The sequence below is a fragment of the Haemaphysalis longicornis genome, unplaced genomic scaffold, assembly GCF_048455015.1.
Source record: "Haemaphysalis longicornis isolate Haplotype H1 unplaced genomic scaffold, Haemaphysalis longicornis Haplotype H1 scaffold_1, whole genome shotgun sequence".
NCBI lineage: Eukaryota > Metazoa > Arthropoda > Arachnida > Ixodida > Ixodidae > Haemaphysalis > Haemaphysalis longicornis.
This window is the reverse complement of record NW_027526203.1, coordinates 384,279,935-384,303,815: the sequence shown is the minus strand read 5'-3', so window position 1 is coordinate 384,303,815 and position 23,881 is coordinate 384,279,935. Positions and strand designations below refer to the sequence as shown.

At 47.9% G+C, this 23,881-nt stretch overlaps 1 protein-coding gene and 1 long non-coding RNA gene across 5 annotated transcripts in view; both read left to right on the top strand.

Moving 5' to 3' along the window:
- LOC144155223 (uncharacterized) overlaps positions 1-4,150 on the top strand; it is a 93,587-nt gene extending 89,437 nt beyond the window's left edge. For all 4 annotated transcript variants that reach the window (XM_077686547.1, XM_077686546.1, XM_077686548.1 and 1 more), the window contains exon 3: positions 638-4,150. In XM_077686547.1, the coding sequence (XP_077542673.1) occupies positions 638-1,003 (366 nt within the window). In that variant the 3' untranslated portion in view covers positions 1,004-4,150. The remainder of the gene's footprint in view (positions 1-637) is intronic.
- Positions 4,151-19,119: 14,969 nt separating this feature from the next.
- On the top strand, positions 19,120-23,594 carry LOC144155222 (uncharacterized). Its single transcript, XR_013319532.1, has 3 exons — positions 19,120-22,953; positions 23,142-23,375; positions 23,466-23,594. It is a non-coding gene; the product is annotated as an uncharacterized LOC144155222 (long non-coding RNA).
- The last annotated feature ends 287 nt before the right edge of the window (positions 23,595-23,881 follow it).

The following is a 23,881-nucleotide window of genomic DNA, read 5'->3' as shown; positions in this document are numbered from 1 at the left end:
AAGTGGAAATGTCTAATTTGTGCAGACTTCTTGACTTGCGGCGCCGAATCATGATGAAAATTGAGACTCGCCCCAGCGTTTCACCTATACGCACCGCTGTGTGCAACAGGATATTATGTATGTCAACATTCGAGAGGCGCTGAGCAGCTTCGCCTTACAAACACAGACGTTTCCAGAACGACAATGACCTAGCGGTAACCGCACAGAGCGCAAGTACTGCGCGTGTGGTTCGCTATAACTGGAGTTCCGCATTTTCGGCATTTACGTTAATATATTTCAGCGATATTTTCTTTGGTGAGGATTTTCTCTTGTAATCGGAAGTTTTTGGATACGTATTTTTCCTGCCGGAACTAAATCGACGTTTATCGAGGCTTTGTCTAAATTGACTGCATACGCGGAAGAGGTTTTAAATTATAATCATTGCGGTATTGCAGGGAATGTAACTGACAAAACACAGGCTCGGTGAACACAACCCATTTTACAAAAGGCGTGCACTGCGTAAAGGAATAGCTCCATGGACACCCCTTTTTAGGTCGCTGACAACCGGCACTGTTCCCCTCTAACTTTAGTGCTCTTTTTAATCGAGTAAGTACAGGGCGGCCGACGTACTCGTGACGTGCGCTGCCTCTGTGTGCAGGCGCTGTACTCGTCGGCGAGCGCGGCGGAGCGGCAGCGCGCGGCCCTGGCCGCGGCTCGCGACGCCCAGGTGCGCGCGGCCTCGGTGCGCACCGACCTGGCGCTCGAGCTCCCGCCCACGGTGGCGCTGCCCGAGGAGCACCCGCTGGCCGGCAGCGTGCGGCTGCGCGACGCCGACCAGGAGCAGGAGCTGTACGGCGCGTGCGTGCGCGCGCCGCCCAACCGGACGGTGCGCGACGGGAGCCCGCCATGCGGCGGCGGCGGCGGCCGGCTGCGGCGCGTCGTGGTGCGCTCCAACTCGGTCACCCCCTGCAACCGGACTGCGCGCTGGCACAGCCCGGACTGCCAGCGGCCCGGGGGCGTTTGACCCCGCGCCCCGCGCTATCTGTCTTTCAATGGGCCATGTGATACGCTTCAGTGCCTGCCCCCCCTCGGGCCGCGGCCCGCCAGCACCCCTCTCTTTGTACAAACACGCCGGAGGGAAGAAGAACAAAGTCAAAGTGACGAAGGCATTGCCAGCGCCTGCCCAGGGGACTGACCCTGGGGTCCGCATCCATGGTACAAATGTCTTCACAATTAACTCTCAAGCATTCCTAGTCATGTTGTTGCTGCGAATAGTGGTGTAGACGAAACCAAATGGGCAAGAGAGTGCTTGAGGTGACCGGAGGACTCCTTTCTGCGCCGCCGCCGCTTCTTTTTTCTTCTTTGTCGCTCGTCACGGTGTGTGTGTCGCGCCCAGAGCCTGTGCTGCGCATCGAGTTTCTTACATTTGCTTCGGGAGGGCCCACTTGTGTCCCTAGCGAAATTGGATGCACGTGAACCTTTTAACCAACTGCAACGTTTTTACCTTTTTGTCTCACTTTTGACTGAGTTCAGTAAGCGAGGGACAAAAAATAAACTCAGTAGTGTACAAATCTTTTGCGTACACATGCGTATACTCATGTGCTCCAGATTTTCATAAGAAATTACCAGTAAAATTCTGTTCCTTCCACAGATAAAGCTTAGCAACAATTGCTGATGCTCTGTACGGAACTGAACTGAGATCTTTTGCCCTTGCAAGGTGAAAGGTATCTGTTCTGGCTGCAGGAAAAGCTCAAATAGGTTCACTGAAGGTTTCAGTGACAGCTTAGAGCTGTTGCACTTCTTTTGTATTTAATTTTTCATTTCTTGTGCTGCACTGTGTCCAAAGATATCGATGCTAATTTTTTCGTCTTCATTTGAAATGGCCTTGACATTCAGCGCCGTGCTGTTGTTCATAGTGGTGTGCTACAAGTTCAGTTTGCTGCCAGTCGCCGCAAGCGACGTGTTGAAGGAAAACCGTTAGTCACTAGGGTGGTGGCCTCCCCTGCGATAGAGCATTTGTGAAGATATTTTTCCATGATCATTCGCGCTTGGTTCCTGCAAAGCTCAGTAGGAAAGAGTGGACAGACTGAGGGGCAGTGGCTGCAATTGCAGCAGATGTGTACATATATTGTCCAATGCGTATTACATGTAGAGTTCACCAATGTCATCATGACTGTCTATATCCATCATTAAAAATAACTACTGCTGTACTTGTCCATGAAATTCATAACTTAAGGCACATTATCGAGTGGCTGCAAAGTATTTCCTCATTTGAGCAGTCTGTGCTACCGTACTGGTAACCGATATACTTCTGATTTCTGGTTCCCATGCTGAGTGTACAGACATGAAATTGCAATCCCCGGCCTGTGGGCTGCGGCTCACTGCGACGTGCGCGAGGGGCTTTGGCTCCCACAGCTACTGCGGCCCGCTTTTCTAGTGGCCGCTTATCTCGTAAAGCACTGTTTGGAGACAAGTTGTCGTAGTCATTGCAAAGGCGGAATAAAAGACTGCAGAAACCCCAGTGTTTGGGTTGTGTTAAACAACTGGCGACTCTAGAGGTTAGTTGATGCTCTATGCAAGTCGCTCCCTAGCTTGCAAAACTGAAGCCTTCGTTTCCCATGGAAGTGCAGTACTGCTGCTGGCTGCTTGGAAACAAATGCAAATCTGTTTTTGCTTGCAGTGAAGCTGTGCACGAATCAGTTGAAGAAAATGCCTGCTGCGGACCTTGTTCCTATCGAAAGAAGCGTGGTATATTTTGTAGCATATATGTGTATCCTACAGATTATGCCCGCATACGAAGATTAAAATGCTTGTCCTTGTAGCAACAGATGTAGAAAAACAGAAATCGTGGTTGATGGCACGCCGGAGAACTCCTGCTCGACGAATTGATACTGCTGGTGCAGTGGCCGCTATGCAACACGTTGTTTTGTTGTTGACGCCACTATGTGTTCACATTAGGGTGGCAGCTGTGTGTCCTTGTGCTGAGACACAGTTTTGAAATGCAAAACGAGAACTTTGCTTTTCATACCTCACTAGTCATACATGTTAACTTAGCTGTACACTGTGGTGTCGTGGCACAATAAAACTGGGCATGGGAGTCAGGAATATGGTTCGGTTCTCTAGCAGTGCCCTCACTTGGAAGAGCTGCGCCTCTATGTCAATCACAGAGCTCACAAAGGGACCTGGCGGGAAGTGGCCATTATAAATTTCAATCGGCGCTGCGGTAATGGTATGGCAAAATCTTAAATTATGAACTTATTCTGCTGAGACGGCTCGAAAAAAGCGTATAAGAGGAGTTCATTAAAAAGTGTAAAGTCCTTTGTTTTTGTCAAGTTCTCGAAACGTATAGTTCGCATGCTATTCCTTGGCCCACACACGATCTCCTTAGTCATGCCTACAGGCATCTGCTGACAAAACAAAAAAAAAATGGTTTGCTTGTAAATTCAGACAGTGTTCTTAAAATGATTTAAGCATGCCGATTTCTTGCATAAACATTCGTCGCTACAGCCACGAAGCGAAACCGGGCAATGATAAAAATGTGCTCCATGCGTTCCTCTACTAGAATAATGTATAACGACGCCTGCAGAAGGTTGTGCTTTGATAGTGCCAACAATTTCTGTCCTGTGTATCTAGTGCGCTCTGTTGTTTCCCGCGTGTGGCAGGCATACACATAAGGATGCACTGAATGGGCTAACTGATGTCACATCAGATGAGCTTTTCAAACATGTCAGAGCGCGCAGCATCACTGGTGCTCAGTCTTTGACATTGCCTATCGTTCCAGGCTTTGTGCTGGGCGTGCAACGACGTGTATTACTGAACCTTGCCTTAAAAGCAATGCTGCCAGGCTTTATCATGGGACACTGAAAGATGAAATCACAACTACTGACCGCAACTTCTTCGATGCTTTAACATTTCAAAAAAGAAAATGAGAAACACTGGAATTTTGGGTGCAGTCAGTTATCGTGCTGCGCCGTCGGTATCAGTCGGTTGGCTTAATTGATTTGTATGTCGAAGCAATCGTGTTACAGAAAAAAAAACAATGGGCTCGTAAACCGGAGTTCTCATGTTTGGTACTTTCAAGATCGTCTGCGAAGAGCTGCTTGTGTGACTGTTGGCTAATGTACCCCTTGCATAAGGGCTGGTTGGTTTTAAATAAACGAATGATGCACGACACCTTGAAGGGCGCTATGCAAACAGTGCCAAAACGGTTGTGGAAGGCATCGGAAACAAAGCGCTGTTGACATGCAGGGGTAGACCTTGTGCGGAAGTGTAAAAATAACTGATCGCTGCACTGAACGATTCAGCTCAGCTTGTTGAGAGAAGAGAGCTTGAACATACTGTGTTTAAGTCAATTAGAGAATGCTTGTCAGTTTGCACACACTAATTTACTGTTTGGCGGTGTATGTTCCTATTAAAATCGCCTAAAAACTTCCGAGAGTCTGCTTTCTCACAACACACCCGAATGACCAATCTTGAATAAAGTAAATTAGATGAAAGAGCATGATATGGCTGGAAAATGGGTTAAGCAGTGTGGCATGTGCGATGCAAAACATGTTTTGAATTGTGCGCTGTCTCAACACACATCGTATGTTCTATTCTTATCACAAACTGGGCGCCATAAACCGAATTTGCTCCATTGGGTGCAGTTGCTTATTCGGGTACTTGTGGGAAAGTGAGCTCCTGCTTTTAATTCAAGGTCGCAGGGGATGCGGCTTGAAATAAGATGGCTGTCACGTCTGTCGCAGTTAGCAGTGTTCTTAAAACGCATGTGCGGATGACTGCTTGTAGTGATGGGTATGGTTCGGCATCCCTGCAAATGAGAATAAGTGCAAAAAAGGAAAAGACAGAGTCCGAATGCAATATTCGAGCACTCATTTGTATGACACATGGGTCATACACATTGGGTCATACCTTATACCCATGTGTATGAGGTATGTCGCCACACTTTAAATATCATAAAACATTGGTGACTCTGAACAGAGCAGTCGCATAGGCCTCCCCTCGTTTGGGACATTGGACTTTTGAGTTCTAATTGCAGAATGTGTATATCGCGCACCATACAAAAACTTAAAATCCGAGGATGAAGCTGTGTCCTCTGGGATTGTTTAACCTGCACCGAACTAATCGTGTACAAGTTATTCTGCATTGCTTCCTGTACAATAGATGCAGTTGCTGCAGTTCTGAACAAAGCCTGCGACCTTAAGTCTGTATCACTTCATCATCACAGCGGGGGTCAAGGATGTTTTGTTCTGATTCAGTGATCGACGTGGACCCAGAGCTATAGTTGGGCTGGACGAATTTTGTTTCTGTGGGCGAAATCTAGTCGAAGAGAAAGACACCACCTTTCTCTTTGAAGCTTTGCCCAGATAAACAAAGCATTTATGAAGGAACCTCACGCCATGTGATTATGTCAAGTTCACGGTAAAGGTTGCCTGTGGGACTCGTGCGTCCGGTCCTTACACGAGCTGTGCTTTCTTGTCGTATAGAGTGGAGCCAATGAATGGTTTATATGGTACGACCAGTTTTATATGTTTATGTACTGCCTGCTACTTACACGTGTTCGTAAACTCACTCCAAGAAAACGGGCACCTGGTGTCAAAAGGCAGACAACCTATTTCTGTGAGGTCTGTGTCTACTAGCTGATATGAAAGCCAGCGTTTTGTATAGTGGGGTAACCACAAGGAATTTCTGAAGAAATTGGCGGAAATAATATTAATTTAGCACTAAACGTTCTGAAATCTGAAAGGTAGCGCCATATAGTGTCTAAACGGGACCCTAACGTGCGTATGCAAACAGTTCCGTCGGTTGGAATGGGCGAGTCAAAAACCGCATAAAGGAATTGGAAAGACTACATTTTATTATTGCTTTAACTGTGAACAGTTACAAGTATCCTGCGCGGCTCACTGTTATGGTTGCCAGCAATCTTTTCGGCAACATACTTAAGGCTGGCAGATCTGAAAAATTCCGCTTTCGAACGTTCTAGGGAATTGTAAGGAAAACCGTTTCGGTTCAAGGAGATGCCTTTCATTTTGATTATAGAACATATACTGCACAAAAATCGGTTGTCTGTCACTTTAATAATTAGCATGTATGGAGATAGTTTTTGACGGTCGCCGCGTACACTTAGACACATCAAAATGTAACGAGAAAACGTGAAGGCGGAGTAAAGTATGGTTCGTTGGTGTGGTTGGGTTCTGTCCGTCGCAGATGAACGTGCCGAAGATACGACGCAGTCGAAGAGATAGATGAAGAAAAAGTCTATTTGCAAGCGAGAGAGAGAGAGAGAGAGGACATTGAAGATGACACAAAACAAAATGATAACTGCGTTAGAATAAAATACGCTGCCGCGTACAAATGGTATCGCCGCACGGTCTCTGTTAAGGCCCGAAAGAAAAAAGGTGCTTCCGGTCCGGGAAGGCGTCCCTGAACCGGGCTCCGTCGCCTCCGTCCGTCATGTGTGGTAGCGTGGTGGTCGAGCGGTCAGCAAAAGTTGCTGCCTTAGTGATGATGACAAGAAGCCTGAGGTAAGCTTAACTGGTTTACTGCATGGCGAGAGGTGAACTGTGGTGATACAGAAACAATACCCTTACGGGCGCGGTTACAGTGGGACTCGAGCAGAGCGGCAGCAGGGATTCGCTGCCGCAAAACTAACTGAATCTATCCCCCAAAAGGATGGGGTTTATACACAGAAGCCGTAACGACTGTGGGGCTTTCCCAGTGTTTCTGTGTGCACTGCCTGGAAATAGTGCAGCCACACACAACGCTCTTTCCCGAGTTCGTGAGAGCCGGCAGGAGTGGCGCACGTTGAGCCTTAGAGAGGAGAATAGATCTCGGCGAGAAACGTCCGCTTCGCAGGGGCACGTCTCAAAATCAACCGTTTGTTGCATATTTTGTAGCTGCAACGGCTTTAGTCACCGCCAACGGGCCCCGCGCGGCGGGCGCACGCAGTGACATGTGTGAGGAGGGTAGGCGCTGCCACAAAGCACAAGAGCACTGCACGAAACTTGCAGCACGCGCGAACAGGGTAGCGGTGCTCTGAAATGTGACAGGGATTGGGAGGGTTAGCGGTGCTCAGAAACGTAAAAGGGCTTGGGTAATTTATTTATTGGTTAGGAGAGGTGTAGGGGGCTGCCGGAAACTCAGTAGCTCGGTGGGCCGGATCCCGAGCCTGTTAATGGGCGAAATTCCCTCAGTCAGGAGTGGGCAGTGGTCCACATGGTGGTAGTGTCTCTGAAGATACCGGAGCGCCGGGGGAGCCACCCGTCCCGATAGAAAACTCCGGCAAGCTGCTTGGGAGTCTGTGATTGCAGTCCTTGCCCAGCATTGGGTGGTGGTTAGGGCGGTGGCCAGTTCTGCATCCCTCGTGGAGAACGTCCGGAGTGGCGCGCAGGTTATAAGGACATTTTGTAAGTTGCCACAGCCACCATAGTACGGTTGTCGTAGCAAGCTGCGTAAGTATAGGCAACGTCGACACGGCTGCCATATATTCGTTCATGCGCTTGGCTTCGGTTGAAAAACTCGGAAATGTTTTATGCGCATACCTATAAGCATCGCCTTCGCGGTCTGCTACAACTCTTGTGGCGTCTGCTACAACTTTTGTGGCGACTAATTAATTATCCGCTCAGTCAAGATGTCCGGGCGCTGTTAACGCAAGTACCGCTACTGCAGAAAAGAACCGGGAAGGGAACTCTCCTTACCACAAATTAGCGTATCTATATTGTGGGTTTGTATTTATGCAAATATGTACCGATGATCGCTCGACGGCACTACTCCTCCCACTTGCTTATAATGAAGCAAAGCTGTCTTAGCATGAACAAATGGAGTGATTTTCGAGTTTCCAAGCAAAGCGAAAGAAGTGAAACGAGTTTTGACCATTTCGGCTACTTCGCAGGCATAGTAATGCATAGTGAAGAAAGCAAACACGAGAAGACGTTTAAGAATCCGGTAGAGATGTCAAGCCGGCAGCACTGATCTTCACATAGTCCTCCACGCCGACATGGATTCCCAGGCGCAGTTTTCTCTATAGTATACTTACTAAGAAACTCTATGGACGTAGTCGGCGCGTGCGTGAGCTGACTGCTGTGCCGGCCGCTGCGCGGGAAAGCCGCAGCCGCTGACCTGCGCACACCTGGAAAAGAGGTTTGGCGCGCAGCAATGCAAGCGGGCTTTCCTGTCACGGCGAAAAAGCGGTGGCGCAGTAGCTCGTGGAAACTACACGCGCCACTCAGGCGAAGCTAACACGGGAACTCTGCGTGACGATGATGGTGACGATGTTCGTGCGGTTATACCTTTACAACGGTCGGGTGAGAGTTCTTTTGCCTAACCAAAAAAATAAACAAACAAAACCCCTATGCCACACACTAACTATATAAAGAGCTCAGGACGCTTGAAAGTCCACTGTCCGAAGAGCCTGGCATGTCTTCGTCTCGTACAGGTACACACACCAGCGCCCAACTGCTGTCGGTCGAGGGTCGCCCTTTTCCACAGTTCAAGACGGCGCGTTTGTCAGCGCCGCAGCGCGCATGTTCACTGAGCCCTAAGAGCAACATGCAGCGGAGCTTTCACTCCCTGTGTCCTCGTTGCCCGGTCCAAGCTGAACACAATGTAGGGCCACAAACTCCACTGTTTCGTTCTCGTGCGCACGTACACGACACAACACATTTTACAGTGAGTTCTCCAGCCTTTTTGCCGCATCAGTGCCCCTGCCCGAGCCTGGAAAGGGAGTAGTAGTAGTATCTGTTTTATGGCGCAAGGGCAACGATGGCCAAAGAGTGCCAGCGCATTGGTTGATCATTTTGAATGATGTTTTAGTAAAATGGTGTTCTAAATGTGATGATATTAAAAGTGGTTAGTGTGGGGGTGTATACAGCCCCTAATTTAAAACAACAATAAAATTGGGGAAATGGGGATGGCAGGGTAAGAATGTAAAGAATAAATAGACACTCATAGCTTCCGCCCACTCTGAGGGGCCCTGAGGTTACACGTGGTATGATATGCGGTTTAAAAAGCCAATGTCTCCCATGGGAGTAAGCGAAAAGGCGTTTACTTGGAATTAAGGGTTGATCAGCTAAAAACATCGAGGGATGAAGTGGAATCGTGTGAGTGTAGAGTTCCCGGAAGTGCTTTTTCCTTGCCTTGTGGAAGTACCCACACTCAAGTACCCACGGGTGACCGATAGGCGATGTCCGCACCTGTCGCATTGTGGCGGTGGTTTTCCCTGCAGAAGGTGCGAGTGAGTGGCGTATGTATGGCCTATTCGTAATCTGCACATGCATACTTCCGTTGTTCTGCTGTGTTTTTCTGTGTAATAGCTGCCTAACTGGGGTTTTATAGTGTGGAGTTTGTTATCTGTCGGTGTGTGCCAGTGTTGCTGCCAGCGTTGTCGGACTGCCTTTCGAATGAATGGTTTCCAGTCACGATAAGGAAGCTGCTGAACGTCGATGCCACAGCGAAGTGCTGCCACGGCGGCGCTCTGGTCTGCGAGTTCATTACCAGAAATGCCACTGTGTCCAGGCACCCAACACACGACTATGACCTGTTTTAAAGTGTAGGCTGCCATTATCTCTTTAACTAACCTGTTCAGCACAATTTTCCTACTTGGTTTTCCATAATGCAATGCTGTCACAACACTCAATGAGTCTGTGTATGTAAAGAACTGTTGTGTCTTTGTTCGTATTATGTGTTCTAGCGTAATAATATAGCATGTGCCTTAGCCGTAAATATATTTGTGTTTCTATTTAGTGTCCTTGTGCTGGCAAAGTTGGGACCGTGTGCAGCACATGCAACAGCAGTGGCAGTTTTGGAGGCGTCTGTGTAAAAAGCAGTGTATGGGAATTTCTTTTGCAAGTACAGGAAGTGTTGTCGGATGAGTTCTGTGGGGGAATGTTTTTTTGTAAATTTCCTTGAACGACATGTCGCAGGTGACAGGGCGCAGATGCCAAGCCGGCATGAACTCGGCGAAGTCAGTTTTGCAGGATTCAAATAAGATTACCCCAAGTTCCTCTGCCTCCACTTTCACTCGGATAGAGAAAGGCAGAGGAAGCGACGGACGGCTCAGAAACAGCCTTTCGGAGGATGTGTTTTCAATAATAGCATTGAACGGATGACTTTTTAAGGATGTCGCCCTTAAGCAGCACAAAAGTGCCATGTATGTACGCTGGTGCTCTAAGCACCACTGATCAGTTTCGACATAGAGGCTTTCAATAGGACTCGTCCGGAAAGCCCCGGACGCCAGGCGGAGCCCCAAGTGCAGCACTGCGTCCAGGATTTTTACAGCAGTTTTTGAGGCAGACCCATACACTACACTTCCGTAGTCCACACGGGACCTCACAAGACTGTAAAAAACATGTAAAAGGCATGTTGTATCTGCACCATATGACTAGCGGTGAAGGACTTTTAAGATGTTCATAGTCTTCGTGCATTTCATTTTAAATTGTTTAATATGTGGGATGAATGTAAGCTTATCATCTAAAACTACTCCAAGAAACTTGTGTTCTCTTTTTACGGGTATGTCAACTCCCTTAAGTGTATGATCGGTTGCAGATGGATCCCACGCTCCATGGAAAAGAGAACACAAGTGCTTTTCTGCGGATCTAGGTTAAAACCATTTTTGTCTGCCCACTTGGCTAGTCTGTTCACAGCAACTTGGATCTGCCGTTCACAGATAGAGGAGTTGCATGGCCTGTAGCTGATGTGAACATCGTCTACGTAGATTGAATAAACAGTGGTGAATAAACAATTTTTACAATGAATAGTGTGCAGCTAAGCACTCCACCCTGGGGAACGCCATTTTCCTGGATACCGCTGGATAACGCTGCACCAACTCGTACCCGGAATGTTCTATCTGACAAGTAGCTTTTCAGTGTGTTTAACATGTTTCCACAAATGCCGAAAGATTTGAGGTCACGCAGGATGCCATACCGCCAAGCGGTGTCATAGGCCTTTTCAATGTCAAAGAATACAGATATACAGTGCTGTTTATGAGCAAAAGCATCTTTAACATAAGATTCAACAGCTATAAGATTGTCAGTTGTTGACCTGCCCAAACGAAAGCCTGCCTGGCAGCTATCAAGGACACCATGATATTCCAAGAAATAGATAAGCCGTCTATTGATCATCGTTTCAAAGAGCTTGCTCAAGCAGCTTGTCAACGCAATATGGCGATAGCTTGTCGCAGAAGAGGCATCTTTTCCCTTTTTCAATATAGCTAACACAATTGCCTCTTTCCAAGCGTGAGGAAACTACCTAGCACACCATATCTTTTTGTACAAAAAGAGTGTGTTGTGTTGTGTTTTATGGCACATAAGCAATGTTGTACAAGAAGAGAAGAGTATTGACGGTATCTATGTGCAGGTGCTGAATCATTGTGTATGGTATTTTATCAGCCCCTGGCGCTGAAGCACGGCATGTGCTCAGGGCTACCATAAGTTCCTGCAGAGAAAAAGGAGAGTTATACCCGTCATTAGATTTCTTGTTGTCACGGATAGGCTTTCTTTCAACAGACTTTGTATTGCAGGAATGTCTCGGTGTAGTGGGAGGAGCTGGAAATATGTTCAAAGTGTTGTCCCAGGGTGTTTGCTTGGTCTTCTAGTATATCGCCAGTGGTGCTGACAGGAGGTGTGACATGTTCCCTGCCCCTGCAGTTTCCGTATCCTGTTCCAAACTGCGCGCATCTGTATAGGAATTTATTGATGATAGAAGATACATCAAACTATCTGTTTCTGCCTGATGTCGGATTCACCGTCCCATGGCTTTTGCGCGCTTGAAGGAAATTAGGTTTTCTGTAGTAAGATACCTGCGGAGGACCCCCCAGGCCTTATCCTGAGCATTTCTGGCCTTGCAATCGTCATTCCACCAGGGCCTCTGAAGAATAGGTGTGGTACCGGTGGTCTGGGGAATAGAAACGCTAGCAGCATCAAGTATATGTGCTGTGATAAAGAAGCACGCTTCATCAATACCTAAGTGTGTTATTGATGTGTAAGTTTCGACTTCTTCGGCGCCAACTTCTTCAAACTTTTCATGTGAAGTGTAACTGTAGGGGCATTTTTCTAAATATCTGAGAGTGACTGGGAAGTGGTCGCTTCCGTAGGGATTCGTATCGACTTCCCATTCGATGGACGGAAAAAGAACGGGGGAGCCTATAGCCAGATCAATGTGTGAATATGTGTGGTGTGCTGTATTGTAGTATGTGGGCTGCTTTTTGTTAGAGACAAGCTCCGGATGACAAGAGAAATTTTTCTATCAAGCGGCTCCAGAAATCTGTGCGTTCCGATCCCCATAGTGGGCTGTACGCATTAAGGTTACCAACTAGTAAAAACGGTTCCGGCAGCTCATCTATAAGGGACTCAAATTCGGAACTGGACAAACGATATTCAGGGGGAATGTAGTGAGCAAATTGCTGTTAACTTGTTCAAAATAATTGCCCGAAGAGCAACCGCTTCTATGCCGGTGCGCAAATGAATAGACTGACAAGGGACAGCGTTTTGCATAACTATTGCCACGCCACCAGAGCAGTGCGTGCAGCTATCTCTGTCTCTTCTAAATACTGAGTATTGGTTTAGGAAGTTTGTGTGTTTAGAGTTCAAGTGAGTCTCTTGTAAACATAGGACGGTTGTTTGAGTTTTGTGCAGGATTTCATATATATCATCTAGGTTTTTAATTAATCCCCTACAGTTCCACTGCGTAACTATTCGTGCTACCATAAATGTTTAAAGAAGATTTTGGCTGGTGAAGACTATGGATGGTTGTATCACCTATCACACTCAGGTATTATTTGGGCCAGTGACACGGGGGGCTGCTGGCTGTTTTCCCCGTCCTGCCATGGAGCGCCGTTCTTTCGCCGCCTTTGGCGCTGGCCGAGATGGTGTCATGTCCATGTCATCGTCTGAGTGCTGTGACAGTGACGAGATGGAGTCCTTGCGGCCTCCAACACGGAATATGTTTGAAGTGGAGGGAGGAATCCCTCCCACCACCGTTTGTTGCGTGTTGGACGCAGAGGCGGTCGAAGGACCCGCCACATCTACATCCATGGCCACCTGAGGTCCGGTAGCCGGAAGAAGGGAACCAACGGCAGAGCCGTCCCTCCTGGCGTTCGGGGCCGACGCAACACTTGCGGGTGCCACAGGCGTTGTGTCAGCTGTTGGGCTGCCTTAGGCAGCACCTTGGGGGGGCTGGGGTGGCACCAAGTCTGCTTCGCAGTACTGGGTGGCCGCAGTGACAAGACGCTGCTCCGCCGCCCGGCGAGCTGCGTCGGCATACTTCGCAGAAGCAAAGGCGCTGAGCCTTTTACGCGCTTCTGGGTAAGAGATGTTCTCGTTGACTTTAAGATTGATGATTTTCTTCTCAAGTTTGAATGTTTCACACGTCCTTGAGTACGCTGGGTGCGGGCCACTGCAGTTCGGACATTTAATCAAAGTGCTGTTGCAATTCTCTGTGAGGTGGTCATGCTCTGAGAACTTCGCACACGTTAAACGCCCACGGCAGTTAGTACTGTGCCCATAACGTTGGCACTTAAAGCACCTACGCGGGTTGGGGACATATGGTCGGACGGTACATCGAAGAAAGCCTGCATTCACAAATTCAGGTAAGGTACTGCTGTCAAAGGTGAGGACTACATGTTTGGTTTTGATTTCCTGATTTTATCGACGCATACTAATCCTCTTTACTGCAATGACGCCCTGGTCACGCAGGCCCTCGAGGATGTTAGAGTCAGTTTCATTGCAAAGATCAGATTCGAATATGACACCCTGTGATGTATTTAGCGTCCGGTGGGGAGCGACTGATTTTCAGGTTGCCAATAAGGGTTTTTTCAAGGAGCTTTTTTGATTGTGCCGGGTTGTTTACTTCTACAAGGATTTCTCTAGAGGTCAGTTTTAGATGCGAAGCATCTCATGGTCGGGGCTATGTGCCTTCCTTGTTGCGCCGTCCACACCCCCACTGCGCATGCTCGGCTTGCTGAACGCCCGGTGGTGTCTTACCCTTCTATGGCTCCTGGAGCGACAGTGTTACCGGTGTCTTCCTGGGCCGGCACGAGATGAGCACGCTTCCCCTTTAAGGGCTCCTGTAGCGACAGTGTTGCCAGTGTCTTCCTGGGCCGGCACGAGACGAGCACGCTTCACGCGCCTTCGACGTTTCATCGTCGTCGGCAGCGGCGTGCGTCGGCGAGTCTCGGAGGGCCGTGATTACAAGCAGCCCACAACCATCCGGGGAACGTGCATCGACCTCATCTTCAGCAACTTTAAGGTTCATCCACTACAACAGCCCTTGACTTTACATTTCACAGACCGTAAGGCGGTCATAATCAAAGCGGAACGCCAACCACAGCTCGACGTCACCTACGTTTAACATGATGATGATAATGCCTAAATAAAGACAAACTCATACCACGTACAACGTCTCTCTCTCTCTCTCTCTCTCTCTCTCTCTCTCTCTTTAATTCCTCTCCACTCTAACACCCCCCCCTCCAATAAAATTACACCATCTTCCCGTAGGGGAACCCTGAGTAGTATGCGAAACAGCCATGGGGTCAACGCAATTTCCCATTTCGTAGTTCCGGTAAGTGAAAAGTGTGGTAGTTACCATGGAAATCAAACGGTAAATATAACGGTAGCTACGTACCTCAACCTAACGGAAACGACGAACTGAAAATTAATGGGCACTTGAATCGACCTACGCGCCATTGAACTGGAACCACCACCACCACCACCCCATGGCTGCTTCGCATACTACTCAGGGTTCCCTTCCGGGAAGATGGTGTAATATTTTTTTTTGGCTTTGTAGTGTTTTTTTACAACACGTTCAATGCACTTAGCTATTAAGAAAACGGATGTAGATGTCACTGGCTTTGTATTATCTTCGGATGCAATGACCAAGAACCCGGGGAAGTTGTCAGGTATTTGGAACGATAGAGCAGGCAATAAGGGAAAGTTCGCTTCGGTGCGGCCACTTTTGGGGGGCCGATGAGTGCGTTTAGAAAATTTTGATATAACCATCCAGCATGGAAAAAGGCAGGGGAAAATTACACCATCTTCCCGTGGGGAACCCTAATGAGGATGCGAAGCATCATGGGGGTTCCGTGTGATTTCATTGTGTTGCCGTTATGTTGAGTGATCTGGTGTTTAGTAGCGCCTGAGAGAATTCCGCGTCCGGGTCCACACCGGTGGCAAAAGCACGCAAGTACTGTTGTGTTACGGTGAGTAGGCGGTGGTTCTCGAGGCGCCGAAACTCGTCCATCATGTTCTTGTCGATGTTGTCGTCTCTGTGGTAGAATCGGTAGTCTCCGTCAGCGTTCGTTGGTGAGATAAAGGTTGTTGACGTTGGTGCGCCAGCTGAGAGCAACGTACACGCCCTCCTCTTCGCAGCTTTGTCTTTTTCTCCTTCTTCTTCAGCGGTTCCCCTATGGGAAGATGACGACGGTGATTGAACGCGAAGCTACCTCGTGATGGATTCTTTGGTTGGCCAATCCCTAGGGGCATCCGGCCGCAATCATCATCAGAGGCGCTGCGGACGGGGCGAGAGCAACGTACACGCCCTCCTCTTCGCAGCTTTGTCTTCTTCTTCAGCGGTTCCCCTACGGAAAGACGGCGGTGGTTGAACGCGAAGCTATCTCGTGATGGATTCTTTGGTTGGCCAATCCCTAGGAGCATCCTGCCACAATCATCATCAGAGGCGCTGCGGACGGGGCACGGACTCGGGACATCCCCCCGAGCAAAAGATGCTTCGCATCTAAAAAGCAGGGAACGGGGGTACTTCCTTCGCTCGGTTTACCCTGATGCCGAGAGAGGTCCCGGAGCTCCCTGCCTGGTAAACAGACAGTGAACTCATCCGCCGGAGCTTGACCACGGCTCCGACGGCCACCGTTTGTGGTTTCTACCCTTCACCTTAAAACTCCTAGCCACGGTAGGATACAGCGTGAGTATGGGGCCTCGGGGTCCGTGGTGTCGCCAATACCGTCACCAAGATTACTTAAGGTGCCCCGTGCGGGGGGCCTGGAAAGGGAGCGTGCTACCTCCGTGGAAGAATAGACTGCGCGTGCTGCCAAGGCTGTTGTCGTACAGTTGCACCGAGCCAATCGCGGTTTTGTGGGCACTATTCAGGGCTAGAGACGATTTTCCGGAGCACGCTCGACGCCACTCCTCCTCTTCTCCCTCAAAAACCCTATGCCGCACTTCCCGCGTCCACGATGTTGCCGAGTTCCCTTCCACAGGCTCTTGGAAGAGACCATACTTTTGGTCTAACCTGTAGAGTACACATGCACTTCGTGCGCAGGCACGTCGCCGCCAGGTACTCAAATACATGGCGCGCCCAGCGATGACGCTTCATAAGCAGCAGGCGGCTCTTAAAGGGACCATGAAGACAAAATACGTTTGGTTTATTCGAAAGATTCGGTGTTTTATATTGCCCCCAACGCTTGTCCGAAAGCAAACGATGCATTATTCGCTGAGAAATTAAACACTTTAAGACAAAATTGTCTTCCCACTAAATAGTGTGCTCTGTGACTTCAGCGATGATGCATTTAGGGAATGGCCTAAAAAAACGCTAGTATATTGATTACGGCTGCTGCGTACGTGGAAACATCTAAATTGATGCCTTGTTTACTGTCTGCCTCCATAGATACCGGAACGATTCCGCGCAACGGGCGCTGTCCGCACTTTCGGAGCTTCTGACCGGATTTGTGCCTGGCTTACTTTTATTACGGTTGATACCATAGATTCTTTGGGGTGACTGTAGACCGCGGTCTGTCGTGCACGCTGAAGACTAATCTTGCGAGCCTTGTGCATGTTCTTTGCTTCGTGGCGTGAATTATGTGAAGCCCATCTGAGAGCGCTCTTCCCCAGTTACACAGGATCCTTTTTTGGAGGATATCTTCATTGCAGCCTGCCAGTCATTTCAAACTTTCAAACTTTTTCCCGGAGCACATTAGAGAGTTTGCAAGCATACGCCCTAAGAATATGCTTGGCGCTACCACGATGTACCTGTATACCGTGGGTACAATTGAAGAGGCACGTATGTTTCCGATGGACGCACTTCTTTTGTGCAAACCCCTTCGAGTCTACCTTAGATATTTCACAAGACGTGAACACCATCCATTATCGGCTCCTTCGACAATGTGCTTGAGAAGTAGTTTTGCTGCAGCCATTTTACGTCATCAACATACAATTCCATCAGAATTCGTCCCAATGGTTGTTTCACAGAATCTTCTGTGGGTACTATCAAAACCATCGGTCTACCTTTCCATCTCGGAAATGATCAAGAAGTATTCTTTGCCACTGGTGGCCCTCAAACAATTGACACTATAGCGTTCCTGATAGACAAATACGCCTGAACGGTAAATGTGTATACTGATGGTTCCGTGACTGAGTCCAGGTCTGCCGCGGCTGTGGTAATTCCAAGCCTGAGCGTTTCCCGAGGCTTCACACTAGATCACAAGACAAACTCCACTGCTACTGAGTTGGTTGCCATCTGGGAGGCGATTCGTTTAGTTTCCAGTATATCACCCCAAGCTTGGACCCTGTTTTGTGACTCAAAGCCACCACTCCAGGTCCTCAATGGAGTTATGAGGCAAGGACCTTATTATGTACTTGCTGCGGAAGTAATGGAATTATACTACTTTGCACTGCAACAAGGACATGTCCTTACCATTCGGTGGGTACCAAGACATTGCGGACTAGCGGGTAGCGATTGGGCTGACTAGGAGGCAAAGAAGGCTTCTAACGCAGATGTACGTCTGGATTTTGCAAGGCCGGATACGGCCGCTCTTCTGTTTATTAATCTCCTCCCGCCTTAACGAGTCACTGGTACCACCCTGACAACCGTCATATAAGGCTACACCGGCTGGATCTGCACCGTAAGTTTCGGTTACCTCCTGGTATTCAGCGAAACTACACCACGCTGTTTTGCCGACTACGGCTTGGCGTAACCTTTACCCGTCGCTACCAGCTCCTTATCGGAGTTACGAGCAGCCTCAATTGTGAAACATGCCCTATACCAGTTAGTATTACGCATGTTCTCTGCAACTGTCCACGCTACGCGCATCCTCGAAAACAATTAGCCAGATCATTGGCCCGTTTGTACTGTCGGGTTGTGTCTGAGGAATCTCTGCTGGGTACTTGGCCAGACGCCAGAGGTCGGCGAACTCACTCATGAGTCCACTCATTCAGACTCATTTGGACTTAAACTCACGCGTGAGTTTGAGTTTGAGTGAGCGCGAGGCTAGTGTGGCATGGTGAGTTTGAGCTTGAGTGAGTTTGAGCCGAGTGAGCCCGACTGAGTTTAAGTACGTCTGAGACCTAGTGAATTGTGAGCCCATTTTGAGCTCTGAGTACATTTTGAGTTTGAGTACATTTTGAGTACTCAGCACATTTTGAGTTTGAGTCCATTTTGAGTTCTGGGTACATTTTGAGTTTGAGTACATTTTGAGTTCTGAGTACATTTTGAGTTTGAGTCCATTTTGAGTTCTGAGTACATTTTGAGTTTGAGTCCATTTTGAGTTCTCAGTCCATTTTGAGTTCTGGGTACATTTTGAGTTTGAGTACATTTTGAGTTTGAGTACATATTGAGTTTTGAGTACATTTTGAGTTCTGAGTACATATGAGTTTTGAGTCCATTTTGAGTTTGAGTACATATGAGTAGCCTAGCAGGCAGCTATGGTTGGCTGTTAAGTTTCATGCGTCGCTGTGGTCTCGGAATTCAGGTTACCTGCGGGTACGGCGCCATTCGCGATCCGCATGATCGGTTGGGAGGGAGGGGGTGTCTGATTTTTTTTAGTTTCTTGTTGAATTTTCCTGACCCTAAGCACTTGCTGTATACCAAGTTTTCGCGGCTGGGCGCGTGAGTGATAATTGACTGGTGAGGTCATAAAAAAGGGTTGTAACTTTTCCTCCTGATGGATCCACTAAGAGGGTGGGAAAGGGTGGTGGGAAAACACAGCACATGGCGGCGCTTGCTTGCTGGTTGTTCGCTACTGTTAACGGCTTGATATACTATGGGTCACAAAGGAAGAGGTGAGAGCCGGGGGAAAAGGGGGCGGGGGCTGTCCCTTCTGCTGTTTCAAATGAATTAGCTGAATTGACTGGGCAACGCCCCTTTAGACAGAATAATGACCGCATTAGATTGGGTGAAAAGTCAAACTGATGACGCTAAGGCGTGTAAGGTATCAAATGAAAGGTCCCGATTAACGGAATCACGCGGGGTAAATAAAAAAATCCTTCCTGATTGTAGTCATCAGGCAGTCATAATGAGTCATAGATTGGGTTAAAATTCAAAATGACGCTGCGAGGGCATGTGGGGAATCAAATTCAAGGTCTCGATGTGGGGAATCATTCGGGACAAAAATGCGTTATGGTTATATCATGACGTAGTCATGGTTAGTCATAGATTCGGTTAAAATTCGAGTTCATGACGCTAGGGCGTGTGGTGTATCAAATTAAAGGTCTCGATGAGGGTAATCACGTGCTTCCTGATTATTATCATGACATAGTCAAGGTGGGTCATAAATTAAGTTAAAATTCACAATGACGCCACTGGGGGTGCGGGGCATCAAATTGAAGGTTCCGATGAGGGAAATCACGTGGGACAAAAATGCGGTATCTATATCATGAGATAGTCATGGTTAGTCATTGACTGGTTTCACATTCAAATTGATTCCGCTAGGATGTGATGAGTATCAAATTAATGGCTAGATGAGCGGAATCACGTGGGAGAAATATAAAAATGCTTCCTGGTTATAACCATGAGAGAGTCATGGCGAGTCTTATATTGGGTTAAAATTCGAAGTGACCCCGCTAGGGCGTGTAGGGTATCAAATTTACGGTCTTCACGAGGGGAATCACGCGGTACAAATAAAAAAGGCTTCGTGGTTCTAATCATGAGATAGTCATTATGAGTCATAGGTTGGGTTAAATTCAAGGTGAGGCCGCTAAAGCATGTGGGGTGTCAAATTGAAGGTTTCAGTTAGGGGAATCACGTCGGACATTTAAATAATGCGTCCTGGTTACAGTCATGAGAGACATGGTCAGTTTGACTGGTATGAATTCCATAGGATCCGGCTAGGGTGTGTGGCGTATCAAATTAAAGGTCTCGTCGAGGGGGATCACATGGGACAAATATAAAAATGCTTCCTGGTTATAGTTATGAGGATATAGCAAAAGGTATCTTTTTTTAATTGCTTTGTCGGGTTTAACCAAAATTCCTTGCCAACCCGTAAGGCAGTTGTGCTATATACATGCGAAAACTTGTCCAGAGATGTCCATCAATGCGGTAGATAGTAATAAAAATATTGGCGCCTAATTGCTGAATCATTGAGGCAAGATGGCATGGGGTAAAAGCAAAAGCCATGCCAACCTCTCGAACTTAAATCACCAGACTCAAAAACTCTCTGCTTATAACTGCCATTCAAACGTTACTTCCTCCATTTCCCCGTGTCCCAACAAACAAGCAAATCCTTCGACACATATGGTGTCGTGGAAATTGTGGACGACCATAGGTAACAGGGGGCATCAGAGCTTATCAGGAAGGCGAATCTCACATTTGTTTATGAATAAGCTTTGCGGCCGCGTTTCGCGTCCATAATTTCCTTCCCACAGTGTACCAACGTGCACTCGAATCGAGAATTGGCCAATCACATGTGAGAGATTAACTCCTTGCTAGAGTGTAGGAGATAGAGAGGCAACAGAGCCACCAAGAAATAAACAGACATTGCGACAGAAGAAAAACACTTCAGGAAAATAAGCAAGCGCAGTTTGTGTGTGCCCTCGAACTGATTTTATTACAATAAGAAATCAGCTCAAGATATCAAAACTAGCACATGATAACAATGTAAAGGAAAAGAATTAACTCGGGCTCTGCAGTTCTCCAACGACTACATGTCACACACGATGAAAGAACAGATGACTGACGCAACACACACACACACACACACACACACACACACACACACACACACACACACACACACACACACACACACACACACACACACACACACACACACACACACACACACACACACACACACACACACACACACACACGCAAACGCAAACGCACGCGCACACGCACGCGCACACGCACTCGCCCTCGCACACGCACACGCGTGCATGCTGGAAGTTAACAGCTCGGTACGGCGGCGGTAATTACTACAACGATAGCGTGGTGCTTTTCCGAGCTACGAGAGCTCATCCCACCTAGCAAATGCCAATAAAAACTAATACAAGTGCCTCAGCAAACAACGAGGCACTTTTTTGTTTGTCCGACGTGATTTCCCTCCTCGAGACCCTCAATTTGATACCCCACATTCTTTAGCGCCACATCTCTCTGAATTTTAACCCAATCTGAGACTATCCATGACTCCCGTGTTACACAGTTCGCCATTTTCGATATTTTTTTCTTATTATTTCTTTTTTAGTTTTTTAACATTAAGTTTGATCAATTCTCTACATTTACGCTTTTATAATGAGTACAGGTTGAACTTCCGTGACATCTGCATTTTTGTGTAAATGCAGGGCGTTACACGATCCTAGCGGGGGGAGGCGGAGGGGGGTACTCGGCAAATAATGCTACGCATTAAAAACGCAAAGGCATATCAATGAACGCCTCGCGCTTCACAGATTCGCGGGGACAGTAAGGCGTTTTTTTTCAGGATGCAGAGCAAGAATGCACGGAACCGTAACCCTAACCCTAACGGAGCAGTGAGCGCACGTCCCCTCACCCAATCTTGCTTGTTTCGACCCAGAAACCCAGCATACCATCAAATCTGGACTGCCTCTGTCATGAACACGAACACGGAGCCTACATCAAGAGTTTGGTATCCAATATATACGTACAATTGCTTGCAACCAGCGCTAGTCATCATGGGCATCAGATGTAGCTGTATTAAATCTGCAACAAAAATTGTTTCCGACCTCACAGGAGCTGCGGTGTCATGTCGTGCCGAATGCAAGAGTTTGAGCTCACGAATTTGCACCCGTAAAATTTTTACCACGCGTGAATTTGAAAACACTGAATGCTAATGAAATCAGAGTCCATCTGAGCCCGAGTAAATTCCTAGCACGAGAGAGTTGTGAGGCCATTTGAGTTCTGAATTCATTTTGAGTTTTCAGTACATTTTGAGTCCATTTTTTGTTTGAGTGCATTTTGAGTTTGAGTACATTTTGAGTTGTGAGTACATTTTGAGTTTTGAGTACATTTTGAGTTTTGAGTACATTTTGAGTTTTGAGTCCATTTTGAGTTTGAGTACATTTTGAGCTTGAGTACATTTTGAGTTTTGAGTACATTTTGAGTTTTGAGTACATTTTGAGTTTTGAGTCCATTTTGAGTTTGAGTACATTTTGAGCTTGAGTACATTTTGAGTTTTGAATACATTTTGAGTTTTGAGTCCATTTTGAGTTTGACTATATTTTTAGTTTTGAGTACATTTTGAGTTTGAGTACACTTTGAGTTTCGAGTCCATTTTGAGTTGTGAGTACATTTTGAGTTTACAGTACATTTTGAGTTTTGAGTACATTTTGAGTTTGAGTGCATTTTGAGTTCTGAGTACATTTTGAGTTTTCAGTCCGAGTGAGTTCTGAGTTTTCGCTCAATGTGAGTTTGAGTTTGAGTGAGCGCAGCTGTGTTGCTCAGCATTGAGTCTGAGTTTGAGTGAGAGAGAGTAAACATTTATTTCTGAAAATTGGGTGAGGGTAAAGAGGGTTAAAGAAGACAGGCAAGGGCGGCCATCCTAGTCCGGGAGGCCACCTGCCACGGCCGCTGACCTAGCCCGTTCGACCAGTGCAGCCTGGTCCCTGAGCTGGCCGCTGGTGATTCGAAAAAAAAATTGTGAGTGAGTTTGAGTGAGCCGCGCCAACTTTGCCTAGGTATGCCAGACGCGCAGCACTCCCACAAGGCATTCAAAGCAGGGCTGACAATTATGCGCAGCAGTTGCCTGGCCGGCTGACGGTAATTGAGGCTCGTCTTCATGTACTACAACACATGAACTGTGTAAGTATAGGCATCTTTTGAATATAACCATTCTTTCATCCTTTATTTCTCCTCCATCTCCATCTCTCTCATCCTCTATCCATGCTCTTCCTTCCCCTTCTCCTACCCACCCTTACGATTCAGCACGCCGCTACCCTGTGCGCGCGTGCTACAAGTTTGGGACAGTGCGGTGTGGTTCTGTGCTGCAGGAAAGCCCGCCCTCCTCAAACATGTTACGACAAGCCGGAGTGCGTCGGCCGCGCGGGCCCTCGCGGGCGGTGAATCACGCCCGCGGCAATTGCAAAACAAACAGTTCTACCGGCGTCGTGTTGAGACTTGAATCTGCGAGCGGACGCCGCCTGCGGAGATCTCTCCGTCCCCCTCTCTCAGACTCAACGTGGACTGGCTGTCACGACATCCCGAGACCGGGAAAGAGTGCTCTTGTGAGTCTGTACTTTGTTCATGCCGTGTGCAAAGCTCTGGGAAGGCGGTGGAGTCGTTGACGCTTCTGTGTATGAATTCATCGCTTTCAGTGACCGATCCCAGGCTGCATCGGGCATCCGTAAGGAGCGCCGTTCAGCCCGAGTCATGCTGCAAGCTCGCCCGCAAGGATGCTGTTCCTGTATCGTCGCTGCTCACCTCTCGCCATGCAGTAAAACCAGTTAAATGTTGCCCTCGGCTCTTTGTCGTTAACACCACGGCAGCTCATCCTCTGCTCATCCTCATCCTCTGCACAACAGAAAGCGCCTTTTTTTCCTGGCAATCGCTGCACACTGCGTAAGTACAAACAGGTTATCGTCCAGTCTGCGACCCCATCGAAAGCCATTCTGCAGTTCCGTTAGGAGGTCGTGCGTCTCGGCCCAGCCACTGAGCCAGTACTTGAGAATGCTTGTAAACAGGAGGCACACAATACGTGTAACGGTAAGTGGCCGGTGGTGACCCAGGTGTG